We start from the raw sequence: 24,611 nt of genomic DNA, 5'->3' as shown, positions 1-24,611 counted from the left end.
TCGTCCATCAGCCGTGCATGCCGTTCAACTTGCTCGATATCGAGCAAGCTACTATAGGGTCCCGCGATCGTTGATCGTGGATCACTATAGCCGTTGGTGTGCTAGATGATCGATATTGATCATCCTGCATACCAGGGAGGGTGCATAACGATCTGTCAGCGATATCCCATCGCTGACAGGTCACTACGTATGTATGCACCATAATGCTGTATACACACAGGACGATTTTCCTGAATGTTATCGTTCAATGATAAATTGTTCATATCATTCATTTTTTAGCAGTGAACAACCAATGAAAGACCAATGATGCGCGTTCCCACATGAACGATAACAATACCTATGGTTGCCCGTACATGCAGGCCAACTTGGACGATTTTGTCGAGATTTGCCTGAAAAGAGATGGCTTCACTGAAATATCTATCATAGATATCTATCAGCGTGTACACCCAAAATTGATTGCCCTGCACTACAAAAAGTTGGTGGGAAATCTATCAACGACATCTATGGTTGTTCAAGTTGTACCATGTGTATGCACCCATAAGGTGCTCATCCACTAGCAGACATGAAAATGACTGCACGATTACGACATTGTAATCGTGCAGTCGTTTGTCAGTCTGTGATGAGCCTGCACTGAATGATCAGTCGTTCAGTGCAGGCTCATCAATCATCTGCAAACATGCTCAACCTGACATTATCGTCAGGTTGTCCAGCATGTTTGCACGATGATAGATGTCTAAACGACCAGCGGGCACGCGCATTGCTGGTCATTTTAGACATTTTTACAAACGATTTATGAACGATTAAACGATCATTATCGTTCAATTGCTCAACTTAATCTAAGTCTAGTGGATGGGCACTTTAAGTCTTTCTTTCTTCCACTAATCTCAGTAGGACTGAAGGTTTTGAATTGAAAAAAACATGAAGGAAATTAAACCATGAGGTGTTTCTCTGTGTATTGCCTCTTTAATGTGTTGGAGTTATTTACCCTTTAAGAATTAAAGTTGTGGTTTTCTCCTGTCCTATAGTATTGCTAGGGGAGTAGTTGATGCTAGGGAGATTTAGTACCTCTCTGATCTGGTTCACCCTCCCTATTCCCTGTTGTGTGTGAATATACTGTATTGGTGCAGTTCACTGAAATGAAGACCACAAGCAACAAGAATGTGGAGTAATATCAGGGGTATTCCATTATAATAGGTTGTCTAATGCACAGGACCACCATGGTAGTCCAGACTGCATAGCAATGCAAATAACCCCTCTACTAAACTATAAAGGAGAAGGAAAATGCATATTTACTCTGTAAAAGTTGCAGGATGGCATGTACATTTATATATATATATAGTGCATTGGCAGAATGCTAGACGACTGCTCCCATGGGAAATTGCAAGTTCCATTTTAGCTAAGAAATTAGCTACAGACAAATAGAAAACAGCACGGAGCGCCTCTTATTCCACAATTCAAAAATATACTGTATATTATACAACTCACGGTTTCTAATAATAATATTTAATACTTATTTAATTTTTCACAGCATAAAAAACAGGTGCATCTGTTCATTTCATTCTCAAGGGTTATCCAAGTATAAAATAACATTACTGCAATCATATTTCACAATTGTTACACTGTAATTGTTTTCAAGAGGTGAACTGACACATTATAAACAAACTTCAATCCCTCATTAATATCATTCCAGGCTCAGCTGTATAAATATGATGGGTAAAGTTGTTTTTTTTGGTTTGTTTGTTTTACAGACAAAAATAGTGTTCAGATACAGTCACAGTATTATAAATATAAAGAATATATAAATATATGGCACCTCAGTCTATTATATGACAGCCGACAAATCTGATGATAAAGCCCTCTTAATTGGGTATGAGTGAGTCCCAAAGTGCAAGTTAGATGAGAAAGAAAATGTATCTGGGAGCCAAGGTAGGATAAGATGGTAATGCATGCTGCTAGTGTATTTGCATCTAACTTGCACTTTGGGACTCATTCATTCCCTATTAAGAGGGCTTTATCATCAGATTTTTCGGCTGTCATAAAATGGACTGAGGTGCTATATATTTATATATTCTTGGTCTTTACATTTATTATACTGTGACTGTATTGGTATCTGGACACTATTTTCACCTGAAATACAAAAATCAATTTTACCTATCATATCTATACAGCAAACTTGAGCCTGGAATGATATTAATGAGGGATTGAAGTTTGTTTAAAATGTGTCAGTTCATCTCTTGAAAACAATTACAGTGTAACAATTGTGAAATATGATTGCAATAATGTTATGTTTTATTAAATATTATTATTAGAAACCATGAGTTGTATTTTAAATCTTTTTGAATTCTGGAAATAGAGGGGCTCCATACTACATTGTACAGGATGGCATGTAGTCTACAAGTTAGTTATCTGAATGTGGAGATAAAAAAGCTTTCTGATACTGAAGGTCTAAAAAGATTGAAAATTAAAATTATACAATTAATTTCTGTTTTTTAATAAAGCAAATCATGTGAAGAGTTAAAATCATATAATGCCTTTAAAATTTAGTTAGCTTTTAACTTTTTTTTCACTTTAAAGAGTTTGTTTATTAATCGCCAAATTTTTTCTCCAATAATTATCATTTTTTTATCGACACATATTGCAGTAATAAGAAATTATATTTCTGGGAAATGTAGCCTCAGTTTCATGCAGGTACACAGGCTTCAGTGTCTAAAAATTATATGAATTCAACCTACCCAACTACGTAGCTGGATCTGGATTATTTTCATTTAGCTATAGTAAATTTCTAATGCAAAAAGTCCCTACCCCCATCCCCCCCTCCCTTCTCTTCCTTCTGTTATTTTGTTCTCTCTGTATTATTTTAATAATTGTGTTTTTATTCAATTATGTAAAATGGATTCCAATTTATATATAATTGATATGGATATGTTGGTGTTTTTATGCCTTTGTTTATCTGTATTACTGTTTTTTTCTCTTTGGAATCTTTGATAAAAACAGAATGCACAGAAAAAGTAAAGTGATTGTTTACACGTTCACTTTACTTCTGGGTGTCAACCCAGCAAAGATATCGTGCATGTGCAAACAGCGAACCACGGATGTGCAACTGGTAATTACCGGAAAGGAATCACAAGGATCCCTGCCCTAAAATGTAGCCAACAGGCTAGAATGGACTAACAGAACTTGGTAAATAGGGCTTTTACGCAGTCCTCATAGAACAGTCATATTTCGAGGAATGACTACATTTTTGGGGCTTAATAAACTGTCCCCTAAATTTAAAGAAAAATAGTAAGTCACAAAATCACCTTCACAGAATTCCCTGTACCCCAGACCAAAAAATGACAAAGATAATAGTAAAACCTTTTTTTGTACTAAATATGTAAAAACTGAAATATGATTTATCTTTACAGTGTAAGCTTTCGCAGGTAGGGCTCTCTCCTTTTTTTTCTCTGCAAAATTATTTCATTTGTGGGTTATAGATATTCGTTGTCTTGTGAATGTGTCAATTAGTGCCTTATTTGGTCACTTTATACCTATGTAATCTTGCTGTATGTTCCATCTCCTATAAACAGCACTAGGAACTCTTGCTACACCGCATAAGTAATAGATAACAATTTACACCCCCCCCCCCCATAGTCAATACTTATTGTGATTTCTGAAAGGTAATACAGACAGTAGTTTTATGGTATAAGTCTGGATTTACTTTGAGCACCAAGAAGTAGGAATTTTAGAAATTTCCTCCATACAAAATTGCTGAAGCTGAGATTCATCCAGGAGCCGCGATGAACAGCACTTTTCAGCTATCATCACAGGACACTGATTGGGCCATGTACTGACATCTATTTTATTCTATTCATACCACTCCTGCATTATTCTTGGAGAGTGCTTTGCATTACTGTCCTGCTAAAGAATACACATTTCCTCCACAGTGTGTGTATTTGGCAGCAGGTTTGTTACATCTAGGATAAGTCTGTGAAGCCTGAGAAGCATCCCTATAACTTGCTATGGACTCTGGGGGTGATTCAGCAGTGGTCAGAAGTACAAAGCCGCAACCAGGCAGCTTTACAATTCCGACAAAAAGCAAAATCTGCGCTGACTCTATATTGAATCAAATAGATGATTAGAAAAGTAATAATGTGATAAGGAATGTAAATAAATACACAATAAATATTTCATATCCACTAAGGATGCCGCATAAAATCAATAACAAATATAAATACATATAACACCTTAAAAAAATCAATCCAATATTGTACTTTGAAATGATTATAACACTGTGTAACTATTAAATGTATTGAAACAAAAGTTGCCAATAGCTGTAGTCCAGCACAACAGAATAAAACACATATAATAGATGCTGAGAGCTATTAGGTGATTTAATATAGAGTCAGCTGAAGATTTTGCTTTTTTTCAGTTTCTCCAAATGACCAAAATACACAGAGGTTGGTTATCTGCTTCTATTTTTCTTATATGTGATTTACAGTGATTAGCTAGAAGCGCCAGAATTGTGTTTTTTCTTTTTGCAATTCCGTCCTTGCAAATATGCAAATGCAGCAGGAGGTGTATGACACCCCCAATCCCAGCACTGTGACCGAGGTCGCAGACTGGGATCACCATCGCAACCATCAGTCATGATGGTGGATAGCCCCGGGCCGCCAGACAGCTAGGTAAGCCTCAGCTTACTCAGGCTGACTGGCTTGCGAGACCAGGACTCTGCGTCCGTCAACACAGTCCCTAGCCTTGCCCCTATATCCGGGAACACCAGCCAACCCTACCCCCACTCTGCCCCTTAAATGCATCGAAGGGGCTGCGTGCGAATATGCAGGACCCATTCTGCACATTCGTAGACTGGGTCCTGCACATGCGCAGATTCCCGGTAATCGGGAATCTGCGTTCAGCATTGCACTTGATGAATCAGCCTCACTGTCCTTTTTAAAATGCACTTTTAACATTTGTAAAATGCAAGTAAATGGGTAAAACACTAAAAAAAATTATTGCTATCGTATCGTTTGACTTTTTTTATTGCATCTTTTCCATTTTTGTCTATTTAACACTTTCAGTACATTGGAAAACAGAAATTTTAGTAAAATTGCGTAAAACGTAAATCACATGTGTTTAGGTTTACTATATGTCTTTACTGGAATTAAAAAAAATGCATCTAACTCACCAATGGGTGAACGGCGTTGTACCTTCCCGATACCTAAACCGAAAATGTTTTCCATCTGTTTACTCCATCTTATTCTCCTATAAAAAGAGTTGCTGTAGGTGACTGTCTATTCATTAGACAAAGCTCTAATAGTGATGTAGAGGCCCCCATTTATCTGCAGTACCCCGTTTGCAGATGATTGGGGGGAACAACTGGCAATGTATGGGGTACAGCAATTGCTGATTTCAACCAAAAAATTAAAATCAGGTTGTCCATGATTTCACCAAGCATCATAGATTGCTAGTGTATGATAATGATCAGTGTATTTGCCGACCGTTGCTAGTACAATGATGGAGCCTTTCAAGATTGTCAGATCTGTCTTTCCTGAAAATGATCTGCAAATTACTGAAAGAATATCTGTAATCTATGGGCGCCGAGATTGGCGGATTGGGAAATCCTTATATCAGTGAGAAAATTGCTGGATGGTTAAATCATTTTCTGATTGCTGATGTCCCTTAACTCAAATACTTTCTCTGTGGTATCTCGGGGTAGTCTAAACTCTCACTCTGAAATCATTAAGAAGAATAGGAACAATGTATCTCATGTGATTTATATGCAGTAACAGAGCTGTTCAATGCATTACATTCATACTTGCCTACTCCCCTGGCAGGTTGAGCCGTGAAACATGTTGCAAGATTCCAAATAAGTGAGGCTCATTCTGTTTTTATTATTTTATCTTTTGTTTTTTTTATTTTAATTGCTTAGCATTTTTAAGTGTTTGCATTTATTATCTGACTTTTTTGTGCCAACAGCCTAGTTAAAGGTATTTTAATTTGTTGTATTAAATTAGTCATTGTCTGTTATAGGAACTGAGTCACAAGATGTGCTTCTATCTTATATACTGTGTAAATTAAAATAAAATACATTTATTTCACACCTGAACTTTTGTAGTGGACAATTCTCATTCTCCTGTGTGCACAGCTCACGTAAAGTGAGAATAGAAGGAGCTTGTTCATTGGGCAGACAAAATCCTGGTCATACAGGGTACTATTCATCCACATTTAAGGTCTTTACGCAAAATTACATTTATAAATGGGGGCGTGGCTATAGTGGGTGCAGGGAGTCCCATTGCTATGGGGCCTAAAGGGGTGCCCACCTCTGCGACCTGACTTAGATGCACATACAATCAGGGCCATTGAGAGCCTGGCCGGGCCCGTGTATTAGAGGGGGCATGGCCTAATCGCGGGAGGCGTGGCCACACCCCCTAAAAAAAAAGAAATAATAATCACTTTTTCAGCGCCGCATAGTGGCGCTGCAGGCCAGGGAGGGGGGGTGCTGCACGCCAGGGAGTGGGGGCACTGTAAGCCCCCTAGCCCGATGCTAAGCAGTGGGGGGTGCGATCAGTGTGATCGCTCCCCCCCACAGCCATAAGAGACTGCTCCGTCTGCTGCAGCAGCTGCGAGCACTCACACAGCAGCCCAGCACGAGCTGTGTGCTGAGCTGCTGTGAGGGAGGGGGAGGCGATGCCGGACCTGGGCCCCGCCGGGCCCCTCTAGCAAGCCCGGGCCCGGGTAAACTGTACCCGCCTCCCCCTCTCGGCTCCCATGCATACAATAGGTCATAAAGCTGTCTTCCAGGTGCCCGTTACTGTCCGATAAACACTGTGTTTGAACTGGGGGCACTACTTTAAGGAATAACATTAACCAGGGCACCACTATAGTTCATCAAATGTACTAGGGCACTGCTATGGCACATAACATAAACAACTGCTGTGGTGAGAGGTATCTCTTTAGAAGGGGGAAGGGGCCCCTTAAAAAAATTACTATGAGACTCATAAAGTTCTAACATTTATCTCCTCGGCTGTTGCGCCAGCCATTTCTGCTATAACCCTGTACACCCCTGGAATGTCTGGGAGACTACTGAGTTTCAAGAGACTTTCAGGAGAGTAAGCAATCCTTCTGAGGAAACCAGGATTCCTCTAGCCCGGAGAAACGCATCAAGGGACATCCCGTTTGTTCATATCAGACTGCCTTATCCACTGGAGTACCCACCGGGTTCGTCCCTCCCGCACGCAGCTTGCCGCCTGCTCCCGCTGCTGTCCTGAACTACACCACAGACGACACGCACAGCCAGCTACGGAACACAGAGCCATCTGGCTCCCAGCCATCTAGCATCTACGCTCCCACTGACGAGCGGTAGAGCTACCACTCTCCAAGGATCCCACCACAGCACTGTCACATGTGGGCTTCTGGACACAGGAGAGTGAGACGGTAATTATCATTACATTTATGATAGTCACACTCCCGCTAATAAGCGGTGATGTTTTACTCCTCATAACATTTGGATTGCATATCCACGGGACAGTTAATTTGTTTTCTGTCTGGCCAGCAGCTCCCTGTGGAAGTTACTCCATTAGCACTGGTGCTGATACAATTTGAGATTTATCTCCGTATTAGGAAGATACTTTGTTATTCTATTCATGTAGATGTCAGGATTCCTTTCAATATTTTGGAACAGTGTTTCCTTATGAAAAAGACATTTATATCTATTTTCACTTTGGCTATCAAGCATCCAGTCAAGGACAGTCTGCACACTGCACAGAGCCCATGTGCTCATTTTTTCATATTGTTGTTTTAAATTGTATCTATTGATATTAACTATCTGTTTATTAAACATTGTATTGTTTTACCTTCACAAACAAGCGCTCCTACTATTTTCCTATTTTTGCTGTTTCATTTCTAGCAGGCAGCAGATCCTGCTTGTTAGGAGCTGCCAGTTTGGAAGCTTTGTATGTGTTGTTGATTGGCGCACCTTATCCCATATTTCATGAGTAAGCAATCCTTCCTTATCCCATTCACTACTGCAGGGAAGTGGGCGGGGTCATGTTAAAGAGATGTGTTGTGAATTGAGTCATTATGGCTCTGTCTACCACTGCAAAACGCTGCAAATTACAGCATTTTGCAGCAGTGTCAGGGCCACGATGAAGTGATGCATGGCACCACTCACCCCGCAATTGGCAACTATGCTTTATAAAGATGTCACCTGGAGCACTGCCCACTCCCCCATATCTCCCCACCTAATGAGAGCATCAGTCTTTATGCAAGATAAGATATTGTGCTATTGTTTATTTTCTCAGCTTACATCAGACTGCTAAACTGGAGCTCTCGTGACCACATAAAACCTCACTTGTGGTGCCTTTATAAAGTATTCAGCTCCGAGCATATTGTTTCAGTGTTCATGCTGCATTTTCTGAATTTAAATTAGATTGGAACATGATTCCTGGCACTGAACCACAAAGTACTGAGTGAAACCCAAAATCCTTTACACGAATTACTAAAAATGAAAAGCAGAAATGATTACGTTTGAAATGTATTCAACCCCCTTGTTATTACAAGCTGAAATTGCACAGCTGCAATACATTACCTCAAAGTCTCACAATTAGTATATCAACATGATGCTACCGTGGCCAGAGTTTGTGGTGGGGCTAGGTCTTAAGGCCCCCATATATCAGCAATTGATTGCGGCAATTCTGCAATTTGCAATCGATTGTGTATAAAAATCTTTCCCTTTTTCAATTGATTGCAGAATTGCCACAATCGATTGAAAAAGGGAAAGATTTTTATACACAATCAATTGCAAATTGCAGAATTGCAGCAATCAATTGCTGATGTATGGGGGCCTTTACCTAGACATTGTAAGTGTTTTGAAGTGAAATGTGATTCCTTAAGTAACAGTACTATTTAAATGGGTCCAGTAAAAAGTGTTATGCAAAGTTTTAAATGGTTCCCCCTTACTCTTACTCATACTGTAGATTGTGCCCACATTTTGGTGTTACGCCCCCAGCCCAACTGCTTCTTACTTTAGCAGATGGCATTCTAGTGTCCTAAGACTTTATAGTGGCACTTGGCTATGACATCATAGCCTACTGCCACACTTCCAGCATAACACTGCCGTGGAGGAACATGGAATGCTGCATTGTGTCAGTTATTCAGAAGTATAATTAGCTTTTGCCTGCTAATTGCTGGCTTCTTCTTTGAAGGTTCATCCACATTCTTCATTTTCATTTAAACAAAGTGATCTAGGTGGGTGGGCCACGCTGAGATCCCCTGTCATTGCTATCAGGTATTATTAATATCTCTTGGTTCCTGATTCAAAAGGACTAAGGGGTCTAATGCACAGTACTAAGCCTTGGAGGGAGGTAAAGTGGACAGAGATAAAGTACCAACTAATCAACTCCTAACTGTCACTTTACATACTATGTTTGAAAAATGACAGGTAGGAGCTGATTGTTTGGTACTTTATCTCTGTCCACTTTATTTCTCTCCAAGGCTTAGGGCCTGATTCAGCACGGATCGCCCGGCTGCATTCGCATGCACCTGTTAGCTGCGAAAAGATGCTAATAAATGCAATCGCACTGCAACCGCAGCACTCTACCAAGACGCCCATCACTGTATAAAGCCGCCCACTTCCCATGACATGCAGCCACAAGTCAGCGAAAACATCGGTAACATCGGAACCATTCGCACAGTTGTGGTTGACCTGACCCTACCACACAAACGCCATCTAGACACACAGGCGCACAGGCACGCCTGCATTTCTCTGACCAACCCCCCCCTCCCTTAAATGGTCACTTCCTGTCAATCACTGTGTGAAGACTCTGCGTGCTCACTGCGATCGCTTCCCTATCACTGCGGACGATTCGCGCACGTGCAGTACGATGCATACGCAGATTGCAAACACCGACCGGCTGCGTACGAATGCAGCCAAGCGATCCTTGCTGAATCAGGCCCTTAGTACATAGAGGTCTTAGCTTCCTATATATCATTACAGCCATTTATTCCAGGAGTGTTTTATCTGTCTTTCTGTTTATTTTTTTTAATCTTCCATATCGTTTGCTATTGATCACTGCATTGCCAGCTCGATTCTAGGGAACTAAGATAGAGGAAACAGATGTAGCATGTAATCTAGAGGCTTTTTAAGGAAATATGGTACTTACCTGTCTGACATAGTGGAGCAGAACAAAGAAACAATTATCAAAGGATCATTCTCTCTTCTAGCAAACATAAGAAAATGCTATTTGATGTCTTAAAGATATCAGTTCAATTTTATGTGGGGGTGACAAGTCCTGTAAAAGTACAAGACGCACTCAAAATGTGAAATGTTTATAAGGAAATGTCCAAAATATATGAATATACAAAGAAAACTTTGATCATGCTCCAAAATTCTTCCCCTTTTTGTCTGGAGAGGGCTGTGGTGTACATTCCTGCTGTAGTGCTGTCTATCCTGGATAGAAGAGTCAAAGCACTTCAGAGCCACAAAATCCGACTGTGCCATTACTTTATTACAGCCCCATGTGATTGTCACATGAAGGACCTGAATCAGATACTCTATGCCGATGTTTACACATTTGAGCGATGTTTTGCTACTGCGCATGCACAGAACACCAACAAAAGTATCACTGCGCATGTGTGAGCTGTCGTTTTACATGGCATTTGCAATGTCTCCGTGATCGCAAGGTCCTGAGCAGACCACTGTGATCCATGGGCGTTCCTGGGTGGAGTAGGGGTGCTGGACGAAACTGTTCGCAATAGGAGGCCGGACCCTGGGCGTGTGATGGAATTTTCAGGTGTGTGTCTGCGCTCGCAGCTGCATTCCCAATTGCAGAACCAAAGTATCGGGACCCTTTTCATAGAGAAAGTTGATTCGGAATCTGCGCAGCCCAGGACTTACTCGAGGATCGATGTGCTTCCGATGTTGCATCGATAATGGTGTGTTCTCATCCCCTGGAGGCACTGTACATAACGCAGATAGGACAAGTGGGTGTAGCAACATTTACACAGTACATCGCCCGTTATTTCAGGGGTGGAGTCTGTTAGCAGGGATTAGCATATTTTCACACATAAATTGCGAGCGCAAACGCAGCTGCGAATACAATAGCATACAACTCTGAATCAGGCCCAATGTGCATAATATGAACTGCAAGTGGTGCGCTGAGGCAGAGAATAGACAAACATTAAATAATAATGCTGTAGATTTATTTATTTTTTTAAAACAAAATATTTTTATTGAGGAAAACCAAAAGAAAAACATATCAAAATTATATAAATAATGATACAACATAAATAACAAAGCATATAATATAACAGATGCATGTATATGCTAACAACATACGCACAAGTAAATGAGAAAGAATTAATAGAGGGCGAAGATAGGAAATTCTTAAGTGACACTATAGACTATGAAGACAGTAAAATTAGAACTTACAATAAGAAAAGGGCTTCTCATTTAATGGGTCCATATAAATCTTACGGCCCTCAGCAACCAATTAATCCATCCTGGAGGAAACCATTTAGGTCCACCTCTAGAGGATTATATCAACCGATTTTAACAAGCAATCTAATGTGTCTAGAGAGAGAACAATTCCTCTAATAAAACAGCTTAATGAACCCGTCATGAATCAAGACTCTGGATAATCCTATGAAAACCCAAATCAACTGATAGTTAGACCTAAACAGCCCTCTAAGAAAAGCCCAAGAGTTAATCATAAGCTTTTTTTTAGAGAGAGAGAGGTTGTAACAGAACTTGATCAGTTACCAATACACCACCAGATACCACCCTCTTCTACAGAGAAACCCCAAAAGAGGAAGGGACTTAGGCTTAGAGGAGCGAGAGGAAGACGATGATTATGCAAAAAGAAAAAAGAGAGTTTCAAGATACTAAATAGGAAAAGGGGGGTATACAATTTATCCACTAAGCAACTGACTGAGCGTCAGATGTCACTTCTGGACAGAGTTTTGAAATTATGCCGCAATAAAAGTCCGGATTTTTTTTTTATTTATTTGTTGAGCTTAACAGGTACACCAGAACACTTTGTCGGAAGAGATACTTTGCTTCAAAATCATTAAAAAAAAGGGACCTACAAGCTATTATATTAGATAACAGATATTTCTGGGTTACAAATTTTGAACGATTTTTTACAGGAAAATGTGACAGATGATGAAGGTGTCATTCCGATATTTAGTGTTGACAATACATACAACACTAAACTAATAAGATTTCGTAAGGCCTCACAGTTTTATCCAGAACAGTTTAAGAATACCCAAATTGATACATTTTATAAGATGACAATGTCAGATTTTAATAAATTGTGCTTGAAAGAAAAATAAAAAGCAAAGTATAAAGATAATCTTCTGATACAGGAAAGGAGAGCTCTTAAAGAGTTGGCTAATGATCCCTCCCCGACAATTAAACCTGCGGATAAAGGCGGAGGGATCATTATCCAAGAAACAAGTGATTATATTAAAGAGGCCAACCTCCGATTTATGGATAAAAACACTTATATTGTCATTAAAATAACCCCACTGACTCATTCCAATTCGAGCTTAGACTTTTACTTGATGAGGCTTTAGAGAGTGGTGTGATTACTAAGGATAAATTTAATTATCTGTTCCCTAAATACCCCATTATCTCCACTTACTACCACCTCCCTAAAATTCACAAGACACTTGTCACTCCCCCTGGACATCCTATTATTTCTGGTGTTGGGTCCCTCACTAGTAACATCACATTTTGTGGATTATTATTTACAACCTCACGCTGCCTCCCTGAGGTCACATATCAGGGACTCCTCTCATTTTTTAGAATGTATTAAGAACATTAAATGGAAAGACTCATACCACTTTTTGACATGTGATGTTAAAGCACTTAATCCTAATATTCCACACAACCAAGGTGTGACAGTGATTGAAAATGTATTGAAGCTTGATCCCAATATCTCAGAGATGCAGCGTACATTCCTTATTGATTGTATTTCTTTTATCCTTTCTCACAATTATTTTATGTTTAATTACATGTTTTTTCTTCATATTCTCGGGATGGCCATGGGAACGAGATTCTCATTGAGCTTTGCTAACCTCTATATGGGGGCCTTTGAACACATACATGTGAGGGGTGGGGAGCTCAGTGCGAAGATCGTCTTCTATGGCCATTTCATAGATGATGTATTTTTTATTTGGGATGGTGATGAGCACTCTTTTACACATTTTGCCACTCTTCTTAATCAAAATCAATTTAAATTTACCAACTGTGTGGGTAAAACAGACATTACGTTCTTGGATATACAACGGATGATTGAGAATGATGTTATTATAACAAAGCCTTTAAGAAAAGAAGTTGACTTGTTCAACTATCTCCATTATGAAAGTTGTCATCACAAACCCTGGGTTAACAATATACCCAGAGGGGCAATTAAGGCAAATTAGGAGGAACTGCTCGAAAGACTCTGACTTTGAGACTCAGTCTAAAGAACTATTTGGGGCATTTAAAGATAGGAATTATCCTGTTTTTCTGCTGACTGAGGCTCAGAATCATGCAAGAAACCTTAAACAAGAGGACTTCATTTTACCTAAGAATCTAGGAGTAACAACAATGAAGGAAAAAGAGACTGATAGGACACCTGGTTTGGTCAATTCTGCTCCAAAATTTATATCTAAGTATAATAAAGCAGCCACCCAAATCAGGGCAATCATCAATAAGAACTTTCCAGTCCTTTTAACCAATCAATAATTACAAGAGTCTATTCCCAACAAACCGACTGTGATTTTTAAAAGAACTGAGAGCCTTAAGAACATTTTGGCCCCTAGCCACTTTTCATTGAAAGGAGGGAGAGAGGCTTCTAAGGACTTTTGTGGGATGAATATACCAGGTAGTTTTAATATACAAGGCTGTTATAAATGTGGAGCTGTTAGATGTTTGACATGCTCGCACATATCCAATAAAGCCAAAACAGTCCAATCTAACATCACAGGAGAGCAGTTCTCAATCAACTCATTCACTAATTGCAATACTGTCATCTACATGCTACAGTGTGGATGCCATAGACAGTATGTTGGTAGAACCACCAGAATGGTGAAACATAGATTTTTAGAACATAGAAGAAACATTATCAAGGGTTTCAAGTTACACAGTCTCTCTCATCATTATTTAGAAAAACACAATAGTTATTCCTGCCTGTCTAAAATTAACAATTATTGAGCGAATTAAAACCAACCAACAGAGGAGGTAATAGATATAAGAAACTCTGCCTGAGAGAGAATTTTTGGATACACAAGTTAAGGACCCTCTGTACTCTCTTAATGAGTGTATCGAATTGAGGTGGATTAGTTCAACTTCTTGTGTGTTTAGCTGTTTAAACTCCTCATTTAACCTCTGTTTTCTTTTTCTTTTTGATATTTTAGTTATTTATATTTTTATTTATGTATAAATTTGTGATTTATTATTTTTATATATTATTCTATCATGTTTTGTTTTATTTCTATTTTTATTTATCTGATGGCTACTTTCATGTAAACCACTGATAGGTGTCTAATTTAAGGCCAGTATTTATTACACTCTTTACTTATCTAACCATCATTGAGTACGATAGAACATCTATCAATTCCTTCTGCTTATTATTATTATCATTGAATATTTAGATAAGATTATTTAAACCCATTTTCTCTTTTGTATAGGTTTTGTGTGTGTTTATATACATACACACTTAGTCATATGCATGTGTATGTTTGCACACATGTGTCTGCATATATATTTATTATTAATTTTCTTCCTCTCTTTTACTTTTTAGGATTCCTCTGTTTTTAATTATTATTATTATATTTTATATTCTTTCTCATGATTTATTTTCTTTGGTTAAAGGTAATGGTATTCGATACCATCCATATTTTTTTATATATATTTTTATAGAAGTCTGGTTTATATGTCTATAAGACTAAATGATTTTTAATATGAGTGTCAGAATTAATCTCTGATATACCTCTGTGTATATGATGAACAAATCAATGTAATAGGGGTTAATTTCTTTATGCTTGCAAAGGAACCTGCCAAGCTGTGATTGATTAATTAAATGAGGACGTTATTTATACCTTACCCTGGACAACTACCCACAATCCTCTGATGAACCCTTAGGACTGAAGGGAAACTCGTTAGAACTGTGGGCTCTTTCTGATCATTCTCCCTGCATCCTACCGATGACAATTACCGGCCACAGATCACTGCTTAGTGGGATTTCCAGTAGACAGAGCAAGTTCTACCTGATGGTCTAAAACCACACTCTCCATCTGCCACACCGCTCCAGTGTCCTTAGCTTGAACACACTGCATTATTGATTGGGACGCAGTAAGTTTCATGCAGCTATTGAGGAACTTATCTACTGCCTGTCACTGCATTACTGCGGTCTCTGCTAAAGACAGTCTGCATGCCACGGTGACAGAACTGAGACTGAGAAAATTTCCCGTATGCTGCTGCTGTTATTATTGAGTACTTCTGTGGATACGATTTGGGTGCTTTCCAGTATTTGACTGATATATCTGTGATCTAATGCTGCTGAGCTTGTGCACAGCCAGTGTCTTAAGGCCCCCATACACAGTGAGATTCAAAGTTGGTAAGATCAGTTGTACGATTTCCCTTGAAATACTTAAGTTGTGGTCAAATGGTGTACGATTGGTTATTAAGATCATAGGATAAGATGTATAGAAGTGTATCACATCGTATACGATCAGTTGAGATCTCTCTGCAAAACCATCTGATCTGTGATCCAACTAGACGACGGCGGGGACACGCATCGGGGTCACAGAAGACTCAAAATACAACTATTTTCAAACGATTGGTCTGTACCACCTGTGGAAACTGCCAAAATCGTGTTAAAAATCATCCCGTGTATGGCCACCTTTTGATGCTGGAATCCCACAGTGAGGAGGAGGAATTATCCCATATAAAGCACCTTAATCACAACAGTGAGGAGGGAAATTATCCCTTTTATACAGCAACTTAATTACAACAGTGTGTCCTGTGTGTTTACTTTGATGTGGCTGGTCTGAATTGAATATGCGGGAGGAGATCTGATACTTTGTTTCTAATTGGATACACACTAGTAGGTTCCAAGAATTATTGCAACAAACAGAGCTTAGTGTTTCCTCTCTATATTTACAGACTTTTTCTATCTTAAATTTTCCAGCTTTGCTGGGTCTATTGCAGTTAAGTGTATTTTTGTATGTTTTTCTGATGACAATAGTGGTTTTCTCTTTTATTGTGTACTATTTACATGTCCATTTTTTTATATTAAATCTTTTCAATTATAAACCAGACTTCTTTATTGATCATTATCACTACCCAGTAAAGCGCAATTTAATTTCAGTTTTTCTAAGCACAAGTAAATGCCTTCTAGCAAATGAGCATTATACTACCTTAACAGGCAGAACAGAGAGTAAACTAAATATAATCCAAAGGTCTTCCCGGGATTTTTTTAATAATCAAAACAAAAAAATAAAAAAATTAAAAATAAGATAAAAAAAACAATGTATGAGGAACACATAGAAGGAAGAAAAAGAGGGATGGGAAAGGGGGAGAGGGGAAGAGGGCAATTCAGCGAAAAGAGTTCAGCGGAGTTCAGGAGTAGAGAGAAGCTGGGATTGGAACCATGGGGACCAAGTGACATGGTATTTGGCAATTGAATTGTTTTGTAAGATGGTAATATATTCCATGGGAGCAATATAGTTAATTTTAGCCATTAGGACAGCCATTGAAGGTGAGCATTGGTGGTCTTTCCAATGCTTGGCTATAAGGGTTTTAGTTGCATTGCAAATATGGGTGATCAGTTTGTCTTGGGTTTTGGAGATGCCGGTAATTAGGGCACTCAAGAAAGCTGTCCTAGGCTCCAAAATGAATCCAGTTCCAATGGCTTGATTAAGCACTTGACAGATCTGGTTCAAAAAAGGCAACAAGTCCACCAAATTTGGAAAAACGTGCCTTCATTTCCGCAGAGCCTCCAATACAGATTGGATGTAGTTGGGAAAATGGAGTGAAGTTTGGTGAGGAACAAATACCAATGGGTATAAACTTTATAGCAAGTTTTTACTATCACAGCCCGGGGAAGGGGAATCGGGGATGATCCCAGATTGGGGTCACTGGTGATAGAAAAGGGGAGAGGTTGTAAGTAGTGAAAAAGTTGTCCCACACCTGAAGGGTGAAATGAATAGTGGGAACCGAGTATGCCGAGGCCGGTCTACAATTTCTGGGAAGCCAAACCAAGTTGCAAACTGAAATTCTTTGAAACGAAGAGTTCTCAATATCTACCCATTTTTTGACTCCCGGAGCCAAATTCCAAGTTACAATACTGTATGTTTAAAGTGACAAGCTGCATAGTAGGACTGCAAAATTGGGAGCCTCAAAATCCCCTTGGACTGTATCCTTACTAAGAATTGAACGCCTAATGCGTGGTTTATGACCCGCCCATATAAATCGGTCACAATTTTAAAGAGGTATGGGTCTTGCGTGGTAATGAGACCGGGAGGGTCTTGAACAGGTAAAGTAAACGGGCAAGGAGGTTCATTTTGGGGGCGTTGATTCTACTGATCCAGGAGACATACATGCGATCCCAGCTGTCAAGATCCCGTATTAGGGACTTAACCAAAAGGATAAAATTAGCTTGGTAGAGGGAGGAGTAGGTTTTGGTGATATAGATCCAAAGATACCTAATGGCAGAAGGGCGCCACAGAAAAGGAAACTTAGAAGTTAACGTGGTCTGTAAATGGGAGGAGACATGCAAAGCGAGGGCTTCCGATTTGGAGTGGTTTATCTTATATCGTGAAAAGGAGCTATACAATGAAAGTTCTTTTTGGAGGTTAGGTAAAGATACCAATGGATTGGAGAGTGTGAGGAGACCATCATCCGCAAAAAGAGACAATTTATATTGAACGCATCCTACTGTGATCCTAATGTCCACATTAGACCGTATACGGGCAGCTAGGGGTTCAAGGTGAAAAGTAGGGGCGATAAAAAACATCCTTGACAAGTACCATTTGCCAATGTAAATTGGAGGAATAGATGCCATGTGTCAGGACCATAGAAGATGTGTGGGTGTAAAGAGTTCTTACAACTGAAAGAAAATGGCCCTGGAACCCAAATGAGGTTAAAGTAGAAAATAGGAATGGCCATGAGATGCAGTAGATTTATTTAAAATAAATTTTGTGTATTAAAAATGATAGATATAAAAATTAGAGATATGAGCGGACCCCCGTGTTTTAGCTTTGGTTCTAAGCCATTGTCATGTTTGGTTTTTTTGGCAACACCCTCAAGAGTTTTGGTTCAGATTCGGTTTTGGAATCCTTAAAAATCGATAAAAAACAATAAAAATATCAATGAAAACAGCTAAAATCATGTAATTTAGATCTGTTTACAATCCAAAACCCGAGTTTGGTTTTTAAATCCGAGTTCCAAACTTAAAACAAACCCTTGATCAGTTCATCTCGGAACCCCAAAGTGATTCTGAACTGGGACTTGATTCATCAGAACCACTAAGTTCAGGTGTGTTTGTATTTCAGGAAAACCAAACTGCACATCTAAAATAATAATATAAATTCAATTTGTCAATCATAAAATTACTTGTGGCTTCAAGGAGCACAAATGGTAGCATCTCCAAACAAAAAAATCAACTTCCGTAAGATAGCCAGTGATTACAGCATAGTTGGGAAAAAGTAAAAAAAAAAGAGATAATCTTATACCCTGCATTAGTGATGTCCATCAATGGATTCACTATCGATGGCTGATAAGTTTCAACTATAGATAGAAACCATCAATGGATTAGCCATTGATGGCTGAGTGCTATGCATGCATAGACCACGGCCATCAGACCGGCGCTGGCAATAAATTTTTAAACATTGGTTGCCAGCATCATAGGGCATCGTAGGTGCAGCATTGGTGCTGGGCTATCGATGAAAAAACACTTGCCATCGGCTATAGATCATCGACATTTGAAAAGCCATCGATTGTCGATGACCATCACTACCCTGCATATGGAAGGGGTCTTTGTAGATAAAGGGCGGGATGTAATAAAAGGAAAATGCAATGAAGTTTTCGGTATATTTGGACATTTGCTATATGTACCATACTCTGGAATGCGATACATTCTGGAGCTTGAACCTGGTGGCATTGCCCAATAGAAGCTTTTGCATTCTGCACTAAGAGCAACCAATCAGATCCCTCCCAGTGTCCCCTACAGTGTGCGCATCATACAACGCATGTGCAGATGGACTTATGGGTCATAAACCCAGAAGTCCCTGTATTGTAAAGGACAGCTCTTATTGGGAGAGCTTTCCTTTGTGATTGTTATCACATTTCTAGGTACATACTGGCGTTATTAACACTGGTATGCACCCGATAAGTGGCGGGGTGTACCACATCAACAATGCCACACTTAGTACATCCCGTCCATAACCACATGGCCATTGAGTTTAGAAACCAGAAACCTTCCACCATTGCAGATAATTTGTATTCCTCACGGCTTTAACAGTGTCCAGTGCACCAGTTTATATAGTTGCAGTTACTACAGTACCTACTCGGTAAGTTACTGTGTTGTTGGACGTCCAGGGCAGCTGCTGACTTAAGATGGAAGTGAGAATGCTGTTGCAGTGATGAGCTCCAACCTGGCTCCTCAGAGTCCCTCTGAGACAGCATCCAGCACACCTCCATTTTCCAAGGATACTTGTGTTGTATGCGCAGTCAGTGTGTCATGATTTAACCTGAACCTGTACATCATGGAACAGGGGAGTGATGTGAGCTCAGCTTCGCCAATGGCATAGTTGGAGGATGAGGATTTCTCACCTACGGCCTCTGTCTCTCAGACTCCCCACCTTCCTTAGCTTTGCCCCTGACTTAATGCTGTGCTCACTGACTGTTAAGGTGGACCTTTCTACAGTGTCGGCAAGTATTTGTTAAGCAGCCTATCCTTTCTTGTATGTTTTGTCCACAACATGTCAACTTTCAAAATGTCGACACTGGCAAAATGTTAATTTGTTCAAAATGTCGACAGCCAACATGGTGACACCCAATTTTAAGTCTAACCTTGTTACAATATGAGAATGCTACTGTGCAGTCTGTAACATGGCTCCTCAATTTATTCCCCTGTACTACTGCACATGCACAACACCATCTTGGCACTATGTATGAGTGACATAGTGGTAGATGGACGTCCCCCCTTAGCTCCTGAGGACTGCAACCTATTACCTGCAATACCACTGTTCCAGCACTGACCCCCCTACCGTATCCAAGAAACAGTCACCAGCTGGTGATCTGTCTGAGCACTGTTCCATTGCAAGCTCTGCTTCATGCTCTTCAAGTCCAGCCAGTGTAACAGTGAGTACAACTGTACTATAATTTGTTCAATAAACCACATTACCTGATTAAGCTACATTGATCTTATCCTTGGGTGAATCACACATTCAGCTGGTGTATGCATTAACTATAACTATAACCACCATCTGTACACACATTTCCAACAGGTTATGGGCCCAGGCACACAAGTGTGAGAAAGTACCCAGACACATATGTTCAGAAGACCCAAAGCACACAGAGTCTATACAGAAGTGCCCAGGGCACATTAAGAAGTTTGTTACAAATGCTGGAGCAGGGCTGAGGAGCCATCTTGGCCACATGTTAAGACATAGACAGCTGCAGCAGCACAGAGTGAAGCAATTACAGTGTGTTTAAACTAAAGAGTGCAATAGCAAACACATTATAATGCACCAAAGTAAAAGGGGGAGAAGGGATGGGAGACCCTAAGCATTGGTGCCAATGACTAAGACAATGTCTATAGAGTTATAGCAGGTAGAAATACTTCCACAATAATATATTGATATGAAATAAATATGCCTATAATCTGATTATGTGTGGAGGTGCACCCATGAGAGTAAAAATAAATATAAAGCACATAAGCTACAGAATAATGGATGTAGGGAGCACACATACAGTAATTACACTTATAATGGTACTCATTAAAATAAAAGGTGCAGAAACTAGGGATATGGAAGTTTTCTGTGGAAATGCAAGTTAAGCAGAAAAGACTGTGGAAAAGAACAGTAGATCCTGTTGACAGTCCAAGCCCAGTTGATGTAGAGTGAGCCATGGGTACCCTAGGCTTGAGTGTGTACTCTATAATTCATGGAAAATGTCAGCTACAGACATGTGGACAGCACTGCAAGAGGCATATCAGAATGGAAGCCTCATGAGAATAAATTTAAGATGCCCATTGTATAATACAATGGTACATGAAAGTTACATGAATGCAGAAGTATGAGTGATTACAACAAAGGATGTCTGCTTCTCAGCAGGTAACATCTATCTCCATTAGTATCCTAGAACAGAGAGGCCACAGAGTTCAATTCGCCAAAGGAAAGTGCATTGTGAGAAACAGATGTGGGACAATTATCAATACAGGTATGAGATGCTCGGCAATTTTATGTCTTTGATACATAGCACCGCTAAGCAATGATAACAAGTGTGCCACAGTCATTGGATCTCTGGCATAGAAGATTAAATATGACAGTTTTCAGAAGCTACAGAACGGGATGGTCAGAGGAATGTCAGTAACCAACACAGAGAAACCCATGTGTGAAAGCTGCATATTTGGGAAACAGAGTCGTCAGCCATTTCCAAAGAGCTACAGCACCACTTGAGATAGTACACTTGGATGTGTGTGGTCCAATGGAAGTAAAGTCTGTTAGTCTGTTAGTAGATACAGATGCGTCCTGTTACATCGTTGCTGATCGGGCTACAAACGTGTGCACACCTCTCGCCATGCGATTACCCCCGGCTGCAAAGGCTATTGTAGGCTATGGCACACACTGCGATTTCACCATGCAATCCTATGGGGTCGTAGGTGCAAATGCAGTGTGCATAAACATTTGCGGGCGCATGTCTCGTGCCGTGTGTGGCGCGATTTCCACACCAGCGTCAAAGATGTAACTGGGCATCTTGGCACTGTGTATGATTGACATAGTGGGAGATGGACATCTCCCCCTTAGCTCCTGAGACCTGCAACCTCTCACCCGCAATACCGCTGTTTCAGCACCCGTACCGCTATTGTATTCAAGTAACAGTCACCCAGCTGGTGATCTGTCTGAGCCCTGCTCTGCTACAAGCTCCATTTCATGCGCTTCAACAATTATGACAGTGAGTATGGCTGTACTATCATTTGCTCAATAAACCACACTGCCTGGTTAAGCTACACTAGATTTATCCTTTGGCCAATTACACATTCGGCTCGTGTGTACATTAACTCTGCCTAACCATCATATGTACACACATCCAACAACCCGAACCCTAAACCATAACCTTAATATGTCATATGTTGACATTTTACCCGTGCTGACATTTCATTTGCTGACATTTGAACTGTATCGTCATTTCATGTGTTGATATTTTGACTGTCGACATTTGTGGGTGTCGACATGCTGTGTGTTTACATTTTAACCATGCTGACAAATGGTGTTGAACTTTGGACATTGCGATTGTCAACTTGATGACTTCATCCCCTATGGTGTAATGGTAAGTACGACTGCCTCACAGCACTGAGGTTGTTGGTTCAACTCCAACTATGACCCTAACTGTGTGGAGTTTGTATAGTCTCCCTGTGCTTGCGTGGGTTTGCTCCGGGTACGGTATCCTTCCACAATCCATAAATATACTGATAAGTTATTTTGCTCCCAAAAAAATAATGAACCCTAGTGTATAAGTATGTGTGTGTGAGCATGTGGTATGGAATATAGATTGTAAGCTCCACTGGGGCAGGGACTGATGTGAATGGCCAAATATTCTGTATAAAGCGCTGCGGAATATGTGTGTGCACTATATAAATAACTGGTAATAAATAATAATAAATAAATCTTTCTTAAAGTGAACCAATGCCCTTAACGATAAGTATGCAACCAATCAATAAAGAATACTGTATGTTAGAGAATGCCATCACACTGGATTAGAGTATGTCCACTTTAAAATGTAAATATTCTTTATTATTATTTTATTCTTCATGTCATGCATGTCTTTCGTCAGAGTGCAATACTTTTTATGTCGCTTGCTCATCCTTACTAGCACTTGATGATTTCAGGATTCCCCAGTGACTCAGTTTTGAAAGAGCAAGAAACCACAGCCTATTTCATCTCTCTGTCTAAAAAAGAGAAACTTGACATACTCTTGAGGTTTTTGTGGCGTATAGGAAACAGGAATTCATCAAATTAACTGTGGCCACACAATGACCTCACATAGTTATTCATAATATAGGATGTTTCATAAAGCAAACAAGACAATAATCATGGCTCACTCCGGGTTTTGTTACGTTCACTGTCAGATCAGTGACATTTTTCTGAACCTCAGGGTTAAATGAAATACTCTGCTGCCTTAGATAAATTCCTAGTTAGGAGGGAAAACCAGCCATTACATAGGGGATTCTGAAGTGACTTCTATTACACTTAATTATTTAAAGCTTTCTGCCAAAAATATTTTATAGTTACAGAGATACTAACATTTAATTCACATTTTAGACAGGAAAATCTACAACTTTGGCCCGTATTCAATATTGCAGTGAAAAGTCCGTGCTGGACTTTTCGCTCCACAGCGGAGGTTTTGCAGGGATAAAGTATCGGGCGCGCGCCCGCTTTATCCCCGAATTCAATTAGAAAGGAGCAAAAATGGGACCCGGCGGAAAGGTATCGGAAAAAAATAGGGAATTTTTGGGAAAATATCCAAGGACCCCCCTAATGATGTCCTGACATGAGGGATTACTATGGGTACCCCCTGTTTTGGCCTGCGGAAGGTAAGTATGGTTTTTAAATAGCCGCAGCAGGTGTTTTTTTCTGCCTGGGAAGAAGGGGTGAAGAAGAGTCCTTAGGTGTTTTTTTTTTTTTTTTTTACAAAAAAAAAACTAGGTGCATCAAATTTGGGGTACATGAAAATGGCTGCAAGCCTATTTTTAAGTCCCTAAAGTGCATTTTTAAAATTCTTAAAAAAAATGCACCTGCCGCTAGTACCCACATTCTTTAAAACAACATTAATTTCGTTAGGTCAAAACTTTTTTCCCCATAATTTTTTTTTTACCCCAAAATTGAACTTATTTTTTAGGGGTGTTCCTATTTTTTTTTTTTTACTTTTTTGATACAGATCATTTTTAGGGGCCATTCCCAGTGGTGCAGGCTTTTTTTTTTAAGCCTGCACCCCTAAACGCCAATTCTGCACTTTTTTCGCCACCTATTCTGTGGTGAAAACTTATCCCCGTTTTTTTACAAAAACTTTTCGCACCGGCGAAAAGTCTTTGTAATTGAATACGGGGATAATTAAAATAGACGAAAATGATGTCATCGGTGAAAAATGATCACTGATAACGGCATCAAATTGAATATGGCCCTTTATGTGAGATGTCCAGTAAAGCTGACATATAACACTACACACAGCAGGAGGGGGCTGACAACTCGTGGCAAACATCAGCAGGGGGCCCTGGCTTATCCAACTGCGTGTCACAATCGAAACTGAGCATTGACAAAAATGGTCTGGATTATTGAATGTGTTTATGGTTTTATGTGGGATATAGTCAGTCTGTCGACAAACTGTATGTGCCGACATGGTTCTACTGTTAGTTAAAGCATTTTAA

The 24,611-nt window shown here is 39.7% G+C and overlaps 1 protein-coding gene across 1 annotated transcript in view; it reads left to right on the top strand.

The window, feature by feature from the left end:
- Nucleotides 1-12,549, top strand: part of LOC148517896 (uncharacterized) — a 71,670-nt gene extending 59,121 nt beyond the window's left edge. Inside the window, exon 4 of the mRNA XM_088478063.1 lies at nt 12,340-12,549. Within this exon, the coding sequence (XP_088334189.1) occupies nt 12,340-12,549 (210 nt within the window). The remainder of the gene's footprint in view (nt 1-12,339) is intronic.
- Nucleotides 12,550-24,611: the final 12,062 nt, after the last annotated feature.

Source organism: Taudactylus pleione, unplaced genomic scaffold (assembly GCF_031769625.1).
Source record: "Taudactylus pleione unplaced genomic scaffold, aTauple2 ptg000206l, whole genome shotgun sequence".
Taxonomy (NCBI): Eukaryota; Metazoa; Chordata; class Amphibia; order Anura; family Myobatrachidae; genus Taudactylus; species Taudactylus pleione.
The sequence above is the reverse complement of the archived record's forward strand: the minus strand, read 5'-3'. Positions and strand labels throughout refer to the sequence as shown.